Source organism: Piliocolobus tephrosceles, chromosome 3 (genome assembly GCF_002776525.5).
Source record: "Piliocolobus tephrosceles isolate RC106 chromosome 3, ASM277652v3, whole genome shotgun sequence".
Taxonomy (NCBI): Eukaryota; Metazoa; Chordata; class Mammalia; order Primates; family Cercopithecidae; genus Piliocolobus; species Piliocolobus tephrosceles.
In genome coordinates this window covers 103453213-103468668 of record NC_045436.1, presented here as the reverse complement: position 1 = coordinate 103468668, position 15456 = coordinate 103453213, and the positions used below count along the sequence as shown (strand labels likewise).

General features: G+C 36.2%; 1 protein-coding gene across 4 annotated transcripts in view; it reads left to right on the top strand.

The window, feature by feature from the left end:
• The window catches only part of ARHGAP24 (Rho GTPase activating protein 24), a 514735-nt gene that overhangs the window by 231889 nt on the left and 267390 nt on the right, over positions 1-15456 (top strand). For all 4 annotated transcript variants that reach the window (XM_023198115.2, XM_023198116.2, XM_023198114.2 and 1 more), the window contains exon 3: positions 6192-6279. In XM_023198115.2, the coding sequence (XP_023053883.1) occupies positions 6192-6279 (88 nt within the window). The remainder of the gene's footprint in view (positions 1-6191; positions 6280-15456) is intronic.

Sequence of the window (15456 nt, the reverse complement as noted above, 5' to 3'; positions counted from 1 at the left end):
TGTTGAATAATATTTATTTCCCCTTGATCTCACTTTCAAACCTCTGTCTAATCTTATTAAAAATGGACATATATTGTCAAGCTGAGATTTTGCTAGTTCATTGTGATGCTCATAGTCATTGTTTATGTTGGAAAAAAATCTCAACATTGCACTTATTAAACTAACAGAGCTATTGCACATGCATGTCTTTTTCCATTCCAAATTCCAAAGAATAAGATTCCTGTGCCTATTTTCAACAGCATCTAGCCTTACCCCAATCTTATGTGGTTTTGGCTCAGTGATCTGGTATTAACTAGATATGAGTTTTCTTTTTAATAGTAATTTTAGCTGACAGCAAACTACTAGTATGGTTACGAATTATGTCACTTTTGCCAACTCTTAGCTGTCAAACTGTAAAAGATTTTGTTTATCATATTTCATTTTGAAGTTTTAAAGATTCATTTTAAAAGGAATATTTCTTATTGGGAATAAAAATATGTATGATTCCACTTTGAATGTGCTGGTTAATTATTGTCATGAAATTATTGCCATATGTGCTGAACTCTTATGGAAAAGGTTACATTTCCTTGTTGTACTTGAGCCTCTTCTCTCTGATCATCCAAAGTTTGCCATGAGGTATATTGAACATCAGCAATGACATGCCCTTACTTAGAAAACTCAAGACACTTGCACCCTGGTTCTTTTGTCACTCAGTACTCCAGCAAGTAATTGATAGCTTTGTCACAAAAGGGATAATTGAAGAGTGTGTGATTAAAAAAAAAAAAAAAAATTACCACGTGTTGGAAAGGTTAATGAAAACCAATGGATAGGTAAAACACCCTGGGGTGAAAAACAGAGAGGAACCCCTGACCACTCTTAGCTCTCCTGGAATTTGGGGAAGCCTGTGACATTAAGATTTACCCCAGTACAAGTAGGACCATGTTGCAACTAGCATGGAAGGAAACAGGTGAATAAATATCTTGACCTGTCTCTCTTGTGCTCTTCTGACATCCTGATGTAGCCTCTCTAACCTAACCTGAAGTCAGAGATCAAGTGAGCTTGGTTTATGGAATTTACAGAGATTAATCTCTTAGAGTATGGAATAGAGTAAGGAGTGGAGAGAATATTTGGGAAAACAGAGAATATCCATCATATCTACTAAGAGAGAATTTTAAAATACCACGTGGTTTTGGCTGAAGTGTGTGGGCCTTATGGAGCTTAAATCTTCTTAATTCCCATTTCTAACATGGGTAATATTCTTCTAGATATAGAGAAAAATTGAAGTCATCTTTTACTCTTCCTTCTTTGTTTCCTGCTTAAGCTATGGCTAGTTTCTGTACATGTTCCTTAACAATATATAATAATGTATCTGTAATGCAAATATATGCCATTTCTACTGCCAACACCTTTCCTGACCTTACCCTCTTATGTCAAATTAATTGCTTTATGATAACAAACTTTTAAGAGTGTGGTATCATTAAATCTCCATCTGCTTTGCTCAAGAACCTACCCTGGCTCTCAGCTGCTACAGATATCAAGTGTAACATCCTCTGCCTAGGCTTAGAATTTCTACAACACATCCTCAGCACATGTAACCAACAATCTTCACTTCCTAATTATTCCTCCACATGGGTCTTTTGCTTATTCTAATGTGCTCTGCACATATGGTTCTAATTTCTGCTTTGGTTGATGTTATTTCCTCCACTTTGAAAGATTACCCCTTGGCCACTAAATCTTAAAACCCTATCTTCCTCTTGAAACCATTTCCTTTATATACTGTTTCCTAACTAATCAGCCTGCCCTTATGACACTGTCTTCTTAAACTTTTATTATATTTACTTGATTTTCTAAATACTGTCACACTCATTTGTTTTAAAATTATGTACTGTGTTATTCTTGTACTGAGAGTAAAGAGTTTATGATTTATTTCTTTCACACACTTCACAGCACCTGAGATATTTAAAGAAGCAATGTCTGAGACATGGTAGTCTGTCAGCATATTACTTTTTGAGTTAGATTGGGCACCCGAGTTGTATTTGTTTATTAGTTCATTGCTTCTTTGGTTAATTTAGAGCAGCTATGGAAGAATTGACCAACTCACACAAACAAGCAGTGCACACTTTTTAATGGCTAATTTCTCTCTTAGGTATTTGCCCTAAAGGGATACATTAGGGAAAAGCTCAAAGACTTAGCTTCATGTATGTTCTTTGTGTTCTTTATAACATAAAATTTTCCTTATAAGACAAAAATTATAAACATATTACAGCAGTAGAGGACATAAAAGTATGTATACTCAAGCAAGTACTATAGAATTCAGCTTTTTAAAATGATGTAGATGACTTACATTTGGCATAATAACAATACATGACTTTTTAAGTTTTGAAGCAGATAACAAATATCTTTTTATTTTGATTACTGTTTTGCAAAAATTGCTCTGTATGTTTATACACACATGCATAAATAAATAAAAGTATGGGAGAATTTATATGGTGTTAACATTGGTTATCTGTAGTGGGTAAATTAGAGATTTTTTTTGTTTACCTGCATTTTCAACACTGTAAACATTGCTAAACGCTTTGAAAATAACTATCACAATTAAGACATTTCCCTTAGTTATGGACTTTACAGAATGGACTCTATACAATGTGATCAAGTTAACAATTGCAGTTAAAGGACTTTATTTTATTTACTGAATGACTTAGTAAATTAACCACAGTGAATGTTTGTCAATTAGATCATATCCTGCCCTAAACTTTGTCTGTTGATATTTAAACTACTATTTTTATGTTATAATTTGTTTGAAAAACTTGTCAAAATATACAATTTATATAATGTCAAATAAGAAAATGTTAATAAAAATTTCAGCCAGAAGTAGCTGTTTCACATGTACAAAAAAGACAACAAAGGATAGCATTACTTGGAGTTTTTAAATTAACAAATGTGATAGCTTAAGATTTCATGGAGGTAGCATTTATGCCAGAGTGTTGCTTGAATTCAACTTATATGGCACAAGTACAATTCAAGATCTTAAGTAGAGCCTGAAGATATAGAATTAAACAGGAGCTATACATACACACACAAACACACATGTGGATAAAATGAATATTAGATGCTATGTTCTAAAACTGAGATAAATCACAAAATGAATTACTTCGCAAAGTCATTTCAGTAAGTAGAATAAATTCTTAATTGAAACAATTATTTTTACCACATTATGTAGAAACCATATAGATTACATTTATGTAATAAAAGGTCTTTACTACAATGAGTATCTTCAAAGTATTTAGCAATTTTTAAAAATTACTTCAAAGATAGGGAAACAAAATGGGAAATGGGATCTATAGGCCAGAGAAAACTAGGTATGATTTAAAAAAAAAAAAAAGCAGGAAAAGGTACTTCCTAGAGAAGAACAAAGGGAATTTCTCCAATACCTCACCTTGTAAGGCATGGAGGGAGAGGGATACTTCTAAGGTACAATTTCTTGGGTTTTGGTTGGAGAGTGCTATGCTTTATCAGTCTAAGCCCAGAAGGAGAGAAATGGCTGAGGACTATAATTTTCTGTGCCAGACCAAGTAGGTTGAAAATTGAGTAAAATACTACTTTAGCTAAATAGTACTATTTTTTGAGCTGGGAAAAATGGACAACATGATACAGTGGACAAGAGCATGGGCTTTTGAGTTCAGCACACTTAGTTTTTAACACTGGCTTCATTATGTTAACAGTTCCCATTCACTCAACAATACACATTTTTAGACATTAACTATATGCCAGGCAAAATGCTTAGCATTGGTAGTAAATTAGGGAGCAAAACACATATTATTTTTCCCTTACAGTTTAATGAGGGAGATGGACTTTAATCAATTCATCTTACAAATAACATAACTATATACAATGGTAAATCAGTCCAGGAAAAATTCAAGAATCTATGCAAGTATATTTTAAATGTAGTATATCTTAAAAAGTATATTTTAAGAGAAGTATATCTTAAAAATAATATAAAATTACCAGGGAGAGAATGTTGTCCTAAGGTAGATGGGAGTATGCTGCCATTTATAGAAGGGTAGTTGCTGGATGATAGAAAGCCATAGAAAGCAACAAAGTTTAAGAGCAGAAACATTAACTTACAGATGTGGGTGGAGCCAGACCACCTCGACCTTTTTCCTAAAGCAAATGAAAGCCGTGGAAGATTTTTAAGCAGGAAAGTTGCAAGATCAAAGTGTTTTTTGTTTGTTTGTTTGTTTTGTTTTGTTTTGTTTTGTTTTGTTTTGTTTTTTTTGAGATGGAATCTTGCTCTGTCGCCCAGGCTGGAGGGCAGTGGCGAGATCTCGGCTCACTGCAAGCTCTGCCTCCCGGGTTCACGCCATTCTCATGCCTCAACCTCCGAAGTAGCTGGGACTACACGCGCCTGCCAGCCACTATGCCAGGCTAATTTTTTGTATTTTTTAGTAGAGACGGGGTTTCACCGTGTTAGCCAGGATGGTCTCGGCCTCCCAAAGTGCCGGGATTACAGGCGTGAGCCACCGCGCCTGGCCAAAGTTTTATTTCTAAAAACACTCCAGCTGCAATAAGAAAAATAAAAATGGATTGAAAGATGTTAGAATATTGTGGAGAATTCAGTGAGGGGGCATTTGAAAAATTCAAGACGAGAGATAATAGTTGCCTGAAATTAGAGAGTGGTGGTAGTAGAGATAGGTAGTAGAGATAATGATTTATACATTTCTGGCTTTTGCAACTGAATAGAAGAGGGTATCAGTCACTGAGCTGGGGAATACATAATGAGAGCCAGATTTACTTGCATTTTAATTTGACTAAGTTGAGTTTGAGATGACTTTGAAATACCCAAGTGGAAATGTCAAATAAGCTTTTGAATGTATCTGAAGCTCAGAGTGTCCTAGGTTAGAAATATTACTCTGATATTCATTGGCTTACAGTTGGTTATTGAAGTCATAGACATGGATGAGATAGGCTGGAGAAAGAGAGTACTAGAGTCAGAAGAGAAGAAATTATTGGATAAATCTTTTTAAAAACTCTAATATTTAAAGGTCAGTTAGAGTCAGACAACAGAGAAATTAGGGGAAAACCTAGAAAAAACCAAGAAACAAGGAAAGAAGGTGCTTCAGGGAAAAAGTGGTCAATAGTGATGAACACTACTGGAAAGTCAAGTCACTGAAAAGTGAACGTTATCAAACATGTAGGTTGTGAGAGTCATGTAAGTGGAATGCTGGGTGCATCAACCAGGCTGCAGTGGATACAGTGAGGAAATAGATTCAGTATAGACAATAGGCAAAGAAAAAAATAGAATGATAGTGGGAAGTCAAAAGCAATTTTTTTAAATGGCACAGAATTTTAAATATATCTCAGCACTGAATGAAATGATCCACTAAAGAGAGAAATGTAAAGATAGAGAAAGGATAGCTGGGCGTGGTGGCTCATGCCTGTAATCCCAGCACTTTGGGAAGCCAAGGCGGTGGATCACCTGAGGTCAGGAGTTCAAGACTATCCTGGCCAACATGTTGAAACCCCGTCTCTACTAAAAATACAAAATTTAGCTGGGTATGGTGGCAGGTGCCTGTAATCCCAGCTACTCAAGAGGCTGAGACAGTGGAATTGCTTGAACCCAGGGGGCAGAGGTTGCAGTGAGCTGAGATTGCGCCATTACACTCCCACCTGGGTGACAAGAGCAAAACTCCATCTCAAAAAACAAACAACAACAACAAAAAAAAAAAAAAAAAAAAAAAAAAAAAACAAAGAGAGAGAGAGCAAAGAAAGAGAAGAGTGAAGAGATAAGAGAAGGCTTATCAAGGCTTATCACAACTTTGTCTAAGTCTCCCTTGTTTGCACAGCTATAAAATGGGAAAAAGAATAACTACATCGTAAGATTATACTAACAATTAAATAATACGTTGTGGGTAGAATACTTGGTAAAATTTCTGGCACACAGAATGTGTTTAATAAATTGGTGCTTAAGATGAATCTAGCAGCTAACATATATATTAGTCTTATACATATTAAATGCTCAACAAGTATTCGTTAAATCTGGAGTGAATATGATTCTGGCACATAATTTTTGATTATTTGGAATATAAAAGAGGCTGATGCATCTTACTGTATTACTGGGTTATAGATACACCTTGGATATTCACTGATTATAATGATGATATATAATGTTTGCTATCCGATGATGTTGATGTTTTGAGTATTTGTGTTCACAGGGTGCTATTTTCCTGTCTGGAAATAAAGTTTTTGAGCATCCCTGCAATGAAGAGAACCCAGGGAAGTTCCTTTTTGAAGTAGTTCCAGGTAAGATATTTTCCTAGTCTGATTAAATTATTGTCATCCTGTGTTGGTAAAGGTGAAGATAGGTCAGACAGATTTCATTCTTTTTTGAATCATGACTGAGAACCTTAATTTGAGGTTTGGTTAGTATTGACACAGATAATAACTGCAGGTTTATATACTAGTACAAATGAATGCACTCACACACACATACTCTGACCATGTAACTACTGGATTTTCCTTGGTCCATGAGACTCCATAGTTGACCACAAGTCATGACACAGTATTTGTTCAGGACTCTTGAAGTGAATTTGATTTTATAGTGCTCTTGTGATATGAAATTTGACAAGGTGTTAGAGGTTGAATGCTTTGCCCAGTGGAGTCACTGACATATTTCCTCACAAAATTGCATCTTAACGGAGGTTTTGCTAAAAGCAAAGCAAAGCAAAACAAAACAAAACAAAAACTCTTACTCCTTAATACTTGTAATACTGACCAAGTATTACAGTTCTGTACCTCAGCTTTGCTCCCAACCAACCACTTCCACATGTTTCGCTGGTAGAGCTGAAGACAGCTCTGCCAAGACATCAAATCCTGCAGTTAAACTTTTGAAACATCCGTTCGTTTTTCCTAGTCATCTGTATTCATTCCTCTTAGTGTACCTGATCTTCACTAAAATCTTTGACTCACCCAGCAACAATTCCTCCAAGGCCATGATACCTACCTTTTTGATCAGTTCTTCAACCTTTCCTTATCCCTCAATGTAAGAAAAAGGGAGGTAGGAATCTGGTTTTTATAGTATTGGCTCCGGCTGACCCAGTTTATGTAATATTGATATTGATTTGATCACAGTCTAGGGTTGATGTGAATTTATTTGGGGAAGTAATATGGAGTTCTTATCAATAATGCTGCCACAAAACAGTCAATAAAATGTCTTTTTCCCATATTTATCAATGCTGGGAATCTAAAATGGAAAGGCATATTTTCCCCTCGATGAAAACAGCTGTAGTACTAAGTTCATCTGGCTCATGATGGAATCCATGACTAAATGTTAATTAATGCCGCTGAAGTGCAGAAAGGTTAGTCAGATGCAATGTGTTATTTGTTTCCCTCCAGGGAGAACATATTGTAAGAAACCTGAATCTTCTTTGCCTTATTAAAATCCCTTTATTCTTACTTCTTAGTGGAATACCCTGTATAGAACCAGATTCCAGATGTTACAAAGTCTTTGAAGTATCAGTAGAGGAAATTTCTTTTCCGATTTATTCTCAGACGATAGCTCATGTTGGCTTTTAAATCAGCATGGTATTGAACTGGTGGTTGACTCTTTATCTCCAGTAATGCTAGAGGTCTACTTTTCCATTCAGTCTGCTAGCTGCAAGGAGGTTTCATCTTTTGGTGAAGAACTTCTCAAGTAATATAGATGGATATTTTCAATACTGTTTTAGAGAGAGCCATGTCCTCAAGACCAGAAAGTAATGGATAAAACCTCTTCTCCAACATTGCTATTCTAAATCATCTGTTTCACATGCAGTGCGTATGACATAATGGCTTTTGAAGAACAAAGCCTAAGAAGTTTAAGACTGTGTAATATGGAATCTGAAGGTTGTCCTTTCAAAAACAATTATAGGAAATTCGAGCTTGCTTCTGTAATTATGGAGATAAATATAGTATGCAACTAGATCATTTGAAAAGATGCTCCCTGAATTATTAATACAGTATGTAATCGCTGCTAAATTAGGTTTTATAATTCTAAGTCATCTTATGGAGTGTGAAGAGAAGTGTTCCAAATGTGTCTTTGAAGACAGAGCTGGAAACACAAAGCACTACATTGAGAATCCAGTGTCTGTGCCATTCATCCTGGTCACTGGGGCTTTGTTGATGTGCCCTTGACATCAGGGTGGCATTTCCAGGCAAATGCTTCTGTACTTCTGTGATAATGTGGGTTCTGTATCAGATTACTTTCATCAATATTTGCATTATTGGGGTTATTCAGCGATAGCATAACAATTAATTTATCTTTGCAAGTGGGAATGAGAAGATAATATTTTTCAGTTTTTCAGTTGTGTAATTGTTTAACATGAGAATTTGGGATGTTACAACAGATTGGTTTTATTTGTCGGAATGCATAGGAGGCAGCAAGGATTGCAGAAATGTGGTTGGTAACGTGTATAGAACCCTCAGCAGTCTGTGGGCCTACCTGGCAGAAGATCATCATAAGGCATATTTATTCTAGATTGGCTTTCTCTATAAAATTATTTCAATTGCCACGTCTGAAAATCTATCATAAAGATGATGCTTACAAACCCAATAAGTTTCTGTCTTTATGGATAGCTAACTGAAATCTAACTATCCTGAGATTATCAGTGAGTAGGAGGGGATTACATATTTTAATCTCATCTGTCCATAATGATTTCCAACAGAACTCACAAAAGTCTCTAGCAAGCTCTTTGCCATTATTCTAGTGCTACATGCATACATACACATTTGTGTGTGTGTTACTAATATAGTTTATCCATATGTGCGCTGTATGTCCTGATAATTTTTCCGTATGTATCTATATATACGTAGAAATTTTCATTTTGTTTTATTTTTACTTTTGCTTTATACTGAAATATCCTATGAAACCAAGGAAAATCATATAAAAATAATAAAACAAGAATTTTCAATAAAATTGAGTGTCTCAGGTCTTTGTGTATTACTTACTTATATTTGCTTACAAACTATATTTGTATGCATATTTTAGGCTTTTGTAAAAACCTATCTGAAAATAACTCTACTGTGTTTTAGGGTTGATTTCCTATAGATTCATTATCCTATGAAATGAATTATCTCTCTGAATAATGCCATGAGTTACAGATTTTTCGCTCTAAATTTGTCCTATTTCTCTACTTGTTATTCAAAGGGATATCAGCCAAATTGGCAAATTTGAAGTCTTCTCTGTCAGACATGCCAAATTTTAGACTGAAGTGAACTTCTATGGCCAAAGTCCAAACTTTTGGGAAATGTGGTTGAGAAAGAAAGATTGGCAAATCTTTAACGAACAGTTCTTGAAGAAAGAACTTGCAGTTGGTTTCTGCTTCTCTAAATGTGTTCTAGTTGAGTTTTCCTTGAAATGTTTTAAAAAATAAAGAATAATTATTGGAATAATGATGTAATAGCTTTCTTAGGAGAGAAGTTTCTCAGAGAAAAAAATAAAATGACAAAGAAATAGGCAAAATAAGACAAAGGAGGACTATATGTACCTCCATATATTTAGAAACCACATCTTTCTTGCTTATTACTGTATACCGAACACCTGGGAATAGCATAATATAACACATGGTGCTAAACAAATATTTATTGAAGTGCATATATTTACCAGGCTTATGGAGAAATCTCAGTCTTATGAAACTGCCCCCACTCTGCTAGGTTGAACTATTTCCTGTTGCATAAGACCTTTTCTTCCCTGTTGCAGCAAAGACCTCTTTGTCACTCTAGTGGCTAAAGTGGAGAGAAACTCCTTACATGTTTCCTTTCCTACTTTTCTGCCTTCCTTTCTGATGATGAAACCTAGAGGCTAATGGAAGAAGGTAGAGATCTTCCTACACAGTTGATATTGCTGGGGCATGGCCCCTTCACACTGACTAATCATTACAGACATTCCTCTCTAAAGGCTGAATCTTTCACAGGTGCATGTGTGGATTTTTCAGGGTCTCTGGAATTAGAAATCCACTTCACATGCTAGTGTTCTCCTGGGATTGGGATGGTCCTGTTGGATGGGTTACAGCAAAAGGGCTCAAAGGTCAGTTGCTTGCTTTGTGTTTATTCAGCAACTAGGAAACTCATGTACCCTGGCCTGCAAGGTAAGGGAAATGCAGGCTGTTCCACTGTTGCTGCCTCCTTTGTCTTGTCATTTTCTCCACGGGTTATCAGCTTCAGTGCCCAGCAAGGTCAGTGACTTGCCAAGCTTCAGAGGCCATCACGAGTCCTTGACTTAGAGAAGGAGTGGGTCCCTGTTCTAACACACATCAAAATTTACCAGCAATACTCTGGTTCCGATAGTTGGGAGAATTCCTAGTCCTCCCCCTCAAAAAACAGTGTTGATTTTGAAAACTGCTTTCTCCAAGTAGCACTTCCTCATTTCTAGTTTCCCCTTCAAAACAGTCAGGGCCATTTGGGTTCTCAGAAATGCAAAGCTTTCTCTCAGTAAACCTGGCAGAGAAGTGGCTAGGCACAATTTCCATTGGTCTTTTCAACTTAGAATGTGGGGTTTTAGCCTCTTTTGGGGGGTAGGGGGTGGGACTTAGCTGCAATTCCAGGATAATGGAGATAAAACGTTTTATTTACATCTATCTGTAATCTTAGATTGGATTCCAGCAAACACACACTGATGGAGAATGACATTAGATTGTCATGGGAAAGGTTCTCTGAAGATATTTTTTTCTGCGAGGAAGTGAGGAAAGCAGGATGTAACAGGAGCACCTGCCCTGCAATGCCATAGCAACTGAAGTCTTAGCTGATCCAGTGGGGTCCCCTGAGGCTGTGATCCCTCTCAAGATTTCTTCAAACTGAGGGGCTGGGGCTTTGTTTTCTGGTACCAGCTAGTCATTGATTGGGTGCAGGGAGACAGATAAACTTGGGTGAAGCTGTTTCCTGCTGCATTGTAGAACAATTCCCATGAGAATCTCTTTGTGCCTTCAGCAAGCAATATACCAGTCTTTGGGATCTAGACAGAGTACTACAGTATCCATTATAATGTCTGTAGCCTTGTCAGTATCTAGACGTCTGAATTCCAGGCAATGTTCCAGGCTATTCGCATGTATCGCTTTATTTAATCCTTACTACAACTCAATAAGGCAGGCAATGTCATTATCTTTATTCTACAAATGACAGATGTGAGGCACAGAGAAGTAATTCGATCCAGGTTAGAAAGCTAACACTAGGCTGGGTGCGGTGGCTCATGCCTATAATCCCAGAATTTTCGGAGTCTGAGGCGGGTGGATCACCTGAGCGTGGGACTTGGACACCAGCCTGACCAACATGGAGAAACCCCGTCTCTACTAAAAATACAAAATTAGCCGGGCGTGGTGGTGTGTGCCTGTAATCCCAGCTACTCAGGAGGCTGAGGCAGGAGAATCGCTTGAACCTGGCAGGCGGAGGTTGTTGTGAGCAGAGATCTCGCCATTGCACTCCAGCCTGGGTGACAGAGCAAGACTCCATCTCAAAAAACAAAATAAAATAAAAAAGGTCTGGAGTCTCTTTTCTGAAATATGAGCATGTGAAGTTATTTTTTTGAACTGGAATGGATACACTGGTATCTTTCTAGACTAATTCATTAAGAATGAGAATTTTGGCACTTGATAAGGTAGACATTTTGGTTTTTTAGCAGCTATTTATAACACAATGTACAATACAAATAGGCACTAGACAGAGATGCCCACTTACAGTTCTTTTGAAAGCATGTTCTAAGGCCACAACAATCCCATCATGAAAAAGTGGGGAGAAACAGACATTTTCCTGCAGTGATCTTCCTTATTATGAATAAAGGTAACAAAGGTGGATTCTATGGATGGAGTGCTTTCTTATAGACAACTGTTACGCTCTAGGATCCAATTCTCTTTCATTACCGAACACACATTGCTGAAATTGGTCAGCTTCTTCACAAACTCCCCTCACATACTGGCCAAGTTATCACTCACTGTCTAACAACCAACCAAGACACCTGATATTAATCATATGCTGGGACTCAGTCCACTGATCAAGCAAAGATTCATCATAGCTTTCAAGGGCAATTGTCAATATTCCAGACCCTAAAAGGCACATCTGACCCAGTGCCTAAAATCAATAATAACTAAAACTAGGAGGTATACTTTCCTCTGCCTTCCTCCAGGGAAAGAAAAGAAGAGGTGAACACAAAAGACAAGAGGATGAGGAATGAAAAAGTAGCTATGGAAAAAAAAAATAAATAAATGTTGAAGGTTAATCTAAAGTGATTTTTATCTGCCTGGAAACAAAATTAGGCCCTTCAAAAAAAAAAAAAAAAAAAGATGTTATTTATCCTACCTTTAGCCACAACTGTACTAATTATTTCCAATACCCTCAGACAATGACATGTTACTTTTGTACATTTCAATTTTTAAAAAGTTTCCATTCTAATTACTTTTCCAGAAGGATTTCTTAGGAGATAGGTGAAAAGTTAGAGGACATGAGTGCCTAAAGAATCTAATAAATGCATTGATCCTTTTGCCAAAAAAAAAAAAAAAAACAAAGGCAAATAACTACCAAAAATGCACATACTTTTGAGGACTTCAGAGATTCCCTAAAATGCAATCATTGACTATAGGTTAAGAATAATAGTTTATACTGGGGACCAAATACTTTATTATCTCTCTCACTCTTTATCTATCTCTATTTTAGCTAATGTGTCTATGTTCCTATGCATTTATCTATGTATATGTATGCATAAACTGTTATTTATAATTATCTGGTATACCAATCAGTTTTAGACTTTTACCTCTGATTCAGTTGTTCTTTCTCCTGCTTCTATGATTGTGTAACTCCACAGACCTATTTTGCACATTTGCAAAATAACTTTTCCTGGATGGAACATTTCATGGGTCTGGAGGCTGTAAAATTTTTAATTTAGTAAAACTTCAACCTACTTAGATGGTTACTGCAGCTGTGTTACATAATAGGCCAGCTGAGAAATAAATAGTTATGAGATAGATTCACGGATGTCTCTTTGAAAGAAAAAAGTTTGGCCAATTTTTGAGTTTTTGGGATAATAATGTAACAACGTCAATAAAAGTTTACCATACATGTCTGCAATTGTGACTCCTTCTGGGTTGAATAAATAATGTCATTGGCTACATTAACTTGCTGTCATTTGAAAATGTAAGCCAATATTTGACATATACTTTATATGAAAATGTGGGAATATTTTAATTGTGTTGTAGCATAAAGTTTAGTCATTTTCTTGTTCACCAGTTAAATATGCTGCTTAGGCATTTAATTTTACAACACTCCCTTATCTTAACTTTTTTTCCTTTTTGTGTTAGTTCTGTAAGTTAACATCCATGCAATTATATCTGTTACCCTAAAGCAGTTGTGACAATCTCTTTTTTTGTCTGCCTAAGTCTGTAGGCAGCCCTGAAGCTTGTATATATTTTTTATTTTTTTTGCTTAGTTATAATATGTGCAAATCATTTAGAGAATGTGAGTAGGAGTTGCTTATGGTATGAAAACATAATTCTATATACACAAGTAACTCTACACGAACTAAATAAAGGCATTGGTGAAAACAGCATGTATTAGCTAACTACTATGTGTTCTTTTACTTAAAAAAAAGTTTTTGAGATTTTTTTTTCAAAATTCCCTTCCTACTTAAAACACATTAGAATATACACTTGAAAGAAGCTATTAACATGGTACAAAGAACGTTTTTTAAATGTTTTTAATCCTTTGAAATTCTGGCGAATGTCATTTCAGCCAGCAGACATTTGGGGCATTTACGAACTGATGGACAGTGTGATCATATGATCCTCTCCTGTGAAGTGTCCCTATGAGGAATGTTCTCTCACAGTGTTGTTAGACATGTTGATCCAGTCACCATCACTATTTGCTAGACCAGGGGCCAGCAAGCCTTTTCTGGAAAGATCCAGAGAGTAAATATTTTAGGCTTTTGTGACCATAAGGTTTCCACTACAATTGTTCAACTCTGCCATGGTAGCATAAACAAATGGATGTGGCTGTATGTCAATAAAGGTTATTTATGGACACTGAAATGTGAATTTTATATACTTCACAAATATCAGAAATATTATTCTTTTTTTTTTTTTTCCAACCACTTAAAAATGTTAAAAATAAACAGTGAACCAGATTTGGCCCGTGGGCATAGTTTGCTGACCCCTGGGCTAGATAAAAAAAGCAAACCTATGAAAAGGAAGCTGAAATACTGATATAAATCACTAATCCCCACTGGTGCCACCAGAGCCAGAATTAGAACTCTGAGACAGCCTGTCTCCCTAGGCCATGGCATTACCCATTGCCTCAAAATCATGATTCAGGAACTATTTGCCAATATTTTTATTTAGAAGTTCCATCTCTGAATAATATCTATTCTTTAAATCACATTGAACTTTAAAAGTGTTAGTGACCAAACTGAAATATTCTCTTTTAAACACTGTCTCAGTTCATTTGGGATTCTAGATTCTGACCAGAACTGAAGTCTCTTATGTGACTTTATGAATACCATTAATAGGAGATTGGATTTGCCTAGCATGAAAAACATTTCCCATATTTTGTTCAGTCCACACAAATTCAGGGAACTATTTACAAATATTCTGAGATGGAAGCAATTCTGGCAAGATCAAAAATGCTTGAAGTGTCTTCTAAGCTTTCCTTTATATGATGTACATTAGCTGTTTTGTTTTGTTTTGTTTTGTTTTGTTTTGTTTTTTTGAGACAGGGTCTTACTCTGTCACCCAGGCTGGAGTGCAGTGGTGCAATCACGGCTCACTGCAGCCTCAACTTCCTGGGCTCAAGTGATCCTCCTGCCTCAGCCTCCCAAGTAGTAGCTGGGACCACAAGTTCACACCCCCATGCTCGGCTAATTTTTTTGTTTTTGTAGAAATGAGGTCTTACTTTTGTTTTTGTAGAGATGAGGTTGCCCAGGCTAGTCTCAAACTCCTGAGTACAAGCAGTCCTCCTGCCCCAGCCTCCCAAAGTGCTAGGATTATAGGCGTGAGCCACCCCACCCAGCTTGCATTAGTATCTTAACCCTCTAAGTATCTCACAGAAAATAATAATACATTATTTGTGAGTAAAACAAACTTAAGCTTATCTTCTTAGAGGGGTAGTTTATTTCCTTACCACCCATTTATTAACTACTCCCCACCCCAAACCCACTGGTTTTCTTTTACCATCAGTATGAGAAATGCTCCCATAATATTCATATTTAATATTTACTGAAATATGTGTCAGGCCCTGTACTGATATATGTCAGGCATTATATACAATGATTCATTTAATATAACTGCACACACGCACACACACAGAGAGAGAGGGGCTGGGCATATATATATATATATATATGAATGTGAATATATATAGAGGCATATATAGGTAAATATATACCTACCACAAATGGGGTTATGAGGAAAATATACATATAGATAGATAGATAGATAGATAGATAGATAGATAGATAGATAGATAGAT